Genomic DNA, 8,116 nt, shown 5'->3' with positions numbered 1-8,116 from the left:
TACTACGTGTGGTCGTCTGTCGCAGAGTCTAATGCAATACCTATGCTCTGCCTCAAGAGTAGAGGTACAGCGTATTACTGTATGCGGTGTCTATGAGAGTGTCAGTGGAAGAGGATCAACGTGTAAGACCAAAGGTAGTGCGAGGTCTCGACTGGTCGGCTGATGTTTGGTTGCCCAACTGCCTAGCTTGTATGCTTGTCCATCATTTTTACCCTTAGATAATGCCCAGCTTGCCAGAGGACGTTGGCGTGCGAGCCCGGCTGGTCTTGGAGAAGTGGGGATGGATGGGTGGGTTGATGCTTGGGGTGCATGTGGCGAGTGAGGCGGCGGCCCGCTAACACGAGGTCTAAGGGGGTCACTGAGGGATGCTTCTGTATTCCCTAACGTAAGGTAAGCCGGGCGAGAGTTGTCTTTCCATTGACTATCCTGTTTTGTTCAATCGTAGCAATAGAGACGCAGTGCCTCTCTTCTTCTTCCCCTCGAAGTCTTGAGATGTGTGGCTCCGAGAGCGCGGATCCGACGGGAACGATTCAAAGGCATTGTGGACTCGAATGCTTGCGCTTTGGGGCTGGTGTGAAGGGGGTTGACGGAAATTTCCGGCGGTATGGGATATTGCCCGACCTTTTTTTTTCTTTTCTTTCCCTCCTAAGAAGGCTCGGGAGCCAGGTTCCATGCTGCACTGCTGCAGGCATCAACGGATGGAAATGAGATGAGACGGCGTTACTTTCCTGGATGCCGGAGCGGAGGGGGGTCTGTGGCACCTTGCGGGTGGGAAATGTAGCCGGATACGGGGAACTCTAATGTTTTTGGTGTATCCGTATGTATCGTAGAGATCGAGTCGGGTGTCTCTTCTTCCCTGCAATAGACGCCCATAGTACCTGCGGATAGTGGTACGCAGTAGGTCTTTTCAGGATCCAGGGAGTTCCCTGTAGAGTTTGTAGGCTACGGTGGCTACCAGCCCTCGGCCACGTTCGTCTGAAGGACGACGATGGTCTTGCACTTGTGTTCGGTATGCTAATTGAACTCACGTGAGATGATGTGAGTTGAGGCAGTGTCAGTACACAGTAGTGTAGTGTATTTATGAAGTAGGTGTGTGTGGATGCTGTCAGCGACTTTGCTGCTTTCTGTCAATCGCGTGGTTGTTGAATAATCTACAAAGTAATTACCTAGTTGGACTTGGATCTGCCACTTGGAGGATGGTCTTCTTTCGTCCACACACACACACACACACACACACACACACACACACACACACACAGGACCTTGGTGCCAAGTCATGGAGGACGGGCATTGTTGGTGTTGCTTTCGCACTCGCAATGTTTCGAAGCGTACGGAAACACTACCCAGAAAAGAGTGTGATGGAAGCTGCGACGGTCGCCAAGATGGCCAATGACTTGTTGAGGTTGTGGTTGATGGATGGATGAGCGAGCCCAGGGATCGGAACCTTTTCCTGAGATCACCCGCAGCTTCCGACGTCCGTTCGGATAGCAGGCAGGTTGTAGGCGGAGCGGGTCCTTCTATTTGTTGGAGATGGGCGGACAGCTCGGTACGTACTGATGTATCCGTATTCCCGTGAGGAAGGCACTACCTACTTACTTTTGTTGGCTCCTGCTTCGCTCGCACTTTGGCGATTCCAGCCTGGGAAGTATGCTTCCATCCCATCTCTTGCCCAATGACGTCCTCAATGCGGGGAGGGGGCACGGCGGAATATCGAATGAGCAGCTGCCAGTCGGAAGTCGGGACTTTCCCATATTCTCCATGCTCGCCTGTCGGCTGCCCCCCTGCTCCAGCCCGGCCTCTGCTCTTTGGCGGCTGGCCGCTGGCCACCTGAACTTTTCACTCCCGCTCCCCGGTCCTTGACGAAGAAGTCTCTATTTCGTCCTTCTTCATTCGCTTGTGTGCTGTATCCGTACGAAACCAGTTGTTCCTCGCGCCCGACCTGCCGACCGCAATGGCCCCAAGAATTCATGGATCCAGCCAACGTACCTGACCTGGCCTCCGCGAACCGCGGATGGGCGCGTGGTGCATGAGGAGCTGTCGCGCAGGCTTTTTTATTGATTCGTACGGGTACTTGGTAAGGAACATCGGGCAAGAACATGACCGTGGCAGTGCAGAAGAGGCGCCAAGCCCGCACTAGATACCTACTGTGTAGATAGGTTCTCCCACCTTGAGGCTCGCTTTGTAAAGTGCAGCCTTTCTCCGTTGATTGGGGGCTCCAGTACATATTCGTCCCTGGATATTCCCACCAAGACCCTCCGAGGTCCATAGCCAACCTGCCAACCCACCTACCTAGTCACCGATACACCAGTGTGAGCCGCGGCCTGATAATCTTGACTTTTTGCCAAGCGCCTCGTCGTCGTCCATCTTGCGTATTGAAGGCGGCGCAGCTCTGTACGCTGCAACCTTTTCGGCTCTTCTCCAGCCAGCTCACTGCGTGCTCGGGCTGTCTATCTTACGAAGTACCTACCAAGAGGAAGGCAAGAGACTGCCAAGACGCTCTTTCTACTTACCTACTTGCCCAGGTGCCCAGGTGCCCAGGTATCTAGGTAATCTGCGGCCTGCCAACGATTGACGAGTACAATTGATGGGGGAGGATCGATCTAGTTCCATTTACGGGGACCTTCCGCCGGCGCTTCCTTCGGCGTCCGCCTCTTACGGGAATACAGCACCGCCCAGCCTGCCAATTTTTTGAAGACGTCTTCTAAATTCGAGGCTCACCTTGTTTACTACTCAACACCAATGTTCATCATCAACACCATCAGCATTTTTTCGATTTGTTAATCTTCAAGACGACTGCTCTCTCTCACTGCGCATGATACCCGCCCGTGAAGTCGTCGCAATCGCAGATCCTATCAATACCTTCAGACGCTTTCAGTTCTTCCTGCAAAAGCAATAATATACGTTTCTGTACAGCTTTTAGCCACCTGCGCTGACCCGGCACTTGGAGATCCCACGATCCCAAAGGACCACGCCAGATTCAGAAAGGAACGCGCCGCCACCACCAAGACGAGCCCAATGAAGAGCTTGACGGCCGAGCCACTCTGGTGAATCCGGGCCGCTTTCTAAGGGATCCGTCTGGAACAAGTCCATTTTTGCCATCCTTCTAGTCTCGAGCTAGCCTTGATCAGCTAACCACTACCGTGGTCCTCGATCCGCGCTTCTGGGGGCTGGACTGAGACTGCCACAGTACGGAGTACACTGGTACAGTCTACAACCTAGACAGAAAGCGATCAAGCCTCGCGCGCCCCTCAAGAATGAATGGCCGAGATCTGGGCGACGCCCCTTCAGAGCAACATGAAGACGCTGACCCCGCCCCAAGTACGCTGTCGAGCTCAACCTCCTCCGATCATAATGACTCCCATCTTCATGACATATCCTCGCCATCAGTGAACCCCGCGCCGCGCGCAGCGCAACGAATACACCCGAGACGAGCCATCACCGAACCCATGGGGAGCAAAGGCGCCCTCGACGGCGGCCATGTCCGTTTCTCGGATGAGTTTCAACGCGATTCGAGGCGTAGCTTCGACCCGGCCTCATCGCATCCCAATTCAAACAGGCCAGGGCTCTATACGATTCCCTCGAGGGGTGATCTCGAGGGCCATATCCAGGACGAGCCCTCGTCCTCACGACCTCGACGGGGCAGCGACCACAGCTCCGCCCAGCCTTCAGACTCTGATCTCAAGTACCCAGTCTACCGACCAGAGCCAACGAAACGGACGAAATGGCGCGTTGCGCAGGAGTCGGTGAGCGACCAGCTGAGGAAAGCGTACAATGTGTACATTGTGCAGGGATTATTGCGACAGAAGCCGCTTCCGCCGAGCGTAGATGGAAGGCATATCGCACTCGACATGTCAAGGCCACGAAGTGATCATCTCATCGACGAGCGCACCAAGAAGTCATACGCCAGTAATTTTATCCGATCCAGTCGATACACCATATGGAGCTTCCTGCCCAAGCAGCTCCTTTTCCAGTTCAGTAAGATGGGTAACTTCTACTTCCTTGTCGTCGGTATCATTCAGGCTATCCCGGGACTCAGCACCACGGGCCAGTGGACTACCATTGCACCCCTCGCCGTGTTTGTGTCATTGTCAATGGCCAAGGAAGGATACGACGACTACCGCCGGTATCTGCTGGCAAAGACCGAAAACTTGAGTCGCGCATGGGTTTTGGGCGACCGATCCAAGAAGGCAACAGCGAGGATGAAGAGACACAAGGGCGGCGAAGTTGCTGAACACTCGACAGATGGATGGACCGAGATTGAATGGCAGGATCTCAAGGTTGGCGATGTCGTCAGACTTCAGCGAGACGACGACATTCCGGCGGATATCGTCCTTCTATATGCGTCCGGACCCAATGGCACCGCTTACATCGAGACTATGGCTTTGGACGGCGAGACGAATTTGAAGGCGAAGAGAGCCTCGTCCACCCTCGCTGAAAGGTGTCAAACTCTGGAAGGCATCGAGTCTTGCCGGGCGACCATCGTTTCCGAGGATCCAAATCTGGACCTTTACCGGTACGACGGGCGTGTTACTATCGACGGAGAGACATTGCCGCTGTCACTCGACAATGTCATTTACCGCGGTTCTACAGTGCGAAACACTACAGAGGCTATTGGCATCGTCGTGAACACGGGTGAAGAGTGCAAGATCCGAATGAACGCTCACAAGCACGTACGCACCAAAGCACCCGCCATGCAGCGCGTTCTCAACAGAATCGTCGTTTGGCTCATAGTAGTGCTACTCGGACTAAGCAGCGGTCTTACCTTGGGCCATTATCTGTGGCGAGACCACGAGTCCTCTTGGTACTTCATGGGTGAACGCATTAGTATGAGAAAGATCTTCATTGCCTTCATCCTCATGTTTAACACCCTTATTCCGCTGTCGTTGTACATCAGTTTGGAAATCATTAAGATCATACAGTTTTACATGATGGGAGATGTCGAGATGTACGACCCGGTCACTAATACGCCAATGGTTGCCAACACGACGACCATTCTCGAAGACTTGGGCCAAGTCAACTACGTCTTTTCGGACAAGACAGGCACCTTGACGGAGAACGTGATGCGCTTCAGAAAGATGAGCGTCGCCGGCACCGCGTGGCTTCACGACATGGATATTGAACGAGACGAACACGCCAAGCAAAAGCTGATTGAAATGGCCCGGAAAAAGCGCAAAGGAAAAGGCAAGGATAAGAACCGCGAAAAGACGGCCAGCGATCACGACAACTACTCTTCGTTGACACCAGCACAAGGAAGGCCATCCATCAGCACATATGGACGAGGACGCTCCACAAGCCGGGCCCCTCAAGCCGAGCCCGAACTCAAGACTGAAGATCTCCTCGACTACCTGCGGCGCAAACCGGACACTGTGTTTTCCAAGAAAGCCAAACAGTTTCTACTCTGCATCGCTCTCTGTCACACATGTCTACCCGAGACCAGGGAAGACGGCGAGATCGATTACCAAGCCGCCTCTCCCGATGAACTTGCTTTGGTTGAAGCTGCGCGAGACCTTGGCTACCTCCTCATTGACCGACCTGCGCAGTCGGTCATACTTCAAATGCCCGAAGCTGACGGAACGATCAAAAGAGAGACGTACCAGGTGCTAGACGTGATTGAGTTCAGCAGTCAGAGGAAGAGGATGTCCATCATCATGCGCATGCCAGACGGCAGAGTGTGTGTTTTCTGCAAAGGCGCTGATAACGTCATCCTGCCTCGTCTCAAGCTTAGCGGTCTTGCCACGCAAAAGGCAAACGACGTCAATCGGAGAGCCTCGATTCGTAGGAGTGTCGAGAGGGAAAAGGCACAACAACGGCTCAGCACGAGTGGAACGCCTCGCAGCAGCTTCGTGATTGGGAGGACGTCAATGTCTGATCGACGTAGTATGATGAATCAGAGGATCTCTGGTGACATGCTCAGACGATCTAGCGCCGTTACTGAAGACGCTGACGCCTGGAATTCTCGCCGAGGCTCGGCAGACATTCTCTCACCCATGAGCCCCCACGAAATCTGGTCATCGCCACGTCACAGTATGGCCATGTCCGCGAACGAGGATGAAGTGGACGACTTCATTGACGAGTCAGTGGCCCTCAATGAGGGCACTGTCCTCGAACGATGCTTCACGCACATCAATGAGTTTGCCTCAGAGGGACTGCGGACTTTACTTTACGGTTACCGATACATCAGCGAGGATGATTACAGCACGTGGAAAAAGATCTACCACGATGCCACCACCAGTTTGGATAATCGCCAAGAGAAAATTGAGGCTGCTGGCGAGCTTATTGAGGATAAGTTCGACCTTGCCGGTGCCACCGCCATCGAAGACAGACTGCAAGAGGGTGTACCGGAAACTATCGAAAAGCTTCGTCGCGCCGAGATCAAGGTTTGGATGTTGACTGGAGACAAGCGCGAGACGGCCATCAACATCGGTCACTCTGCCGGCCTGTGTAAGCCAGTTTCCGAGGTCTTCATCTTGGATGCTACAATGGGCAATCTGCAAGAGTCAATCCTGTCGACCTTGGGTGAAGTCGCCCGAGGCATGGCACCCCACGCAGTAGTAGTGGTCGATGGTCAGACCTTGGGCATCATTGAAGGGGATGAAGATCTCAGCTTCCTCTTCTTCGACCTTGTAGTGAGAGTCGACTCGGTCATTTGTTGTCGTGCCTCTCCCTCGCAGAAGGCTACTCTCGTCAAGCGTATTCGCCGACAAGTACCTCACTCCCTGACTCTGGCCATTGGTGACGGCGCCAACGACATCGGCATGATTCAAGCTTCGCACGTTGGTATCGGTATCTCGGGCCGCGAAGGTCTCCAAGCCGCCCGCATCTCCGACTACGCCATTGCGCAATTCCGCTTCTTGCAGCGTCTTCTCTTCGTCCACGGCCGCTGGAACTACCTTCGGACTGGCAGATATATTCTCGCCACCTTTTGGAAGGAAATCGTCTTTTTTCTACCACAGGCTTATTTCCAGCGCTACACGGGATATACCGGAACGTCTCTGTATGAGAATTGGAGTTTAACGGTGTTCAACACGTTCTTCACGTCACTTGCGGTTATCCTGTTGGGCGGTTTGGAAAAGGATTTGCAAGCAAAGACGCTCCTCGAATTCCCCGAGCTCTACACCTATGGCCACAAGAACAGAGCCTTCAACATCAAGCTTTATATCGGCTGGACATTCCTCGGGCTGATTGAGTCGCTCATCATCTTTTGGGTGACCTGGGCGGTCTACAACTCGCTGCCTTTCGATCAGGACACATCACTCTATGCAATGGGATCCGTCCCCTTTACGGTTGCTGTGGTGTTTATCAACATCAAGTTGCTGTGAGTTACTTCATGGGGAACTATGCATGATACTTTGCTAATGAAATTAGGGTCCTTGAAATGGAAAACAAGAATGTCATCATTCTGGCCGGATTTCTAATTTCGGTCGGCGGTTGGTTCTTGTGGAACATCATTCTGTCAGCAGCTTTCCGGCCCATTTTGCGCATCTATCAGCTCCGCCACGCCTTCCTTAAGAACTTTGGCAGAACCTTGAGTTTCTGGACTACAATTCTCCTGGCGCTTGCGACAGTCGTCTGCTTGGAGCTGATAGTCGACGCAATACGCCGGGTGTACTGGCCACGTGATGTTGATATTATGCAACGCCTTGAGAGGAAGGGCTTCAATGCGGATGACGCGGCCGAGGGAATGGAAGGTGGCCATGGTGACACATCTGGAACAATGTTGGAAGTTATCGGTAGCAAGACGAAGTCGGTCTTTGGCCATACCGAGGAGAGGCCCTCCAATGTCGATGGTGCGCCCAGACCCAGTCACTCTACTACTCGGCCCTCATTCCACCAGGCACGGCAGTCTCGAAGGTCGAGAGACGAGTCGGCCGCCAGGTCTTTCACGCCCCCGGTTGAGGAAACCAACATTGCAGACCCAGAGCTGAGTGTATCGGAGCCGACAAAGAAGCCACGCCTTTCTGTGGCAACAAGGTGGTTGGGGAGCGCAAAGAATACTCACGCGAATGGCCCCATTGAGTTGCGGCCAACCGGTCAATCGTCTATACCATAGGAAGGAGGAGGCGAAGAGAGGTTCATTGATTGTGTACATAATTGGCTGCCATGGGTTATCATCATG

General features: G+C 53.5%; 1 protein-coding gene across 1 annotated transcript; it reads left to right on the top strand.

Moving 5' to 3' along the window:
- Positions 1 to 3,254: 3,254 nt before the first annotated feature.
- BDP55DRAFT_730595 (phospholipid-translocating P-type ATPase) lies at positions 3,255 to 8,050 on the top strand (the record flags this gene model as incomplete). The annotated part of the gene is made up of 2 exons (XM_060579709.1): positions 3,255 to 7,315; positions 7,366 to 8,050. 2 exons carry the CDS (start codon positions 3,255 to 3,257, stop codon positions 8,048 to 8,050), a joined length of 4,746 nt encoding a protein of 1,581 aa, XP_060427471.1.
- Positions 8,051 to 8,116: the final 66 nt, after the last annotated feature.

This window comes from Colletotrichum godetiae (assembly GCF_030913485.1).
Source record: "Colletotrichum godetiae strain CBS 193.32 chromosome Unknown BDP55scaffold_31, whole genome shotgun sequence".
NCBI lineage: Eukaryota > Fungi > Ascomycota > Sordariomycetes > Glomerellales > Glomerellaceae > Colletotrichum > Colletotrichum godetiae.
The sequence above is the reverse complement of the archived record's forward strand: the minus strand, read 5'-3'. Positions and strand labels throughout refer to the sequence as shown.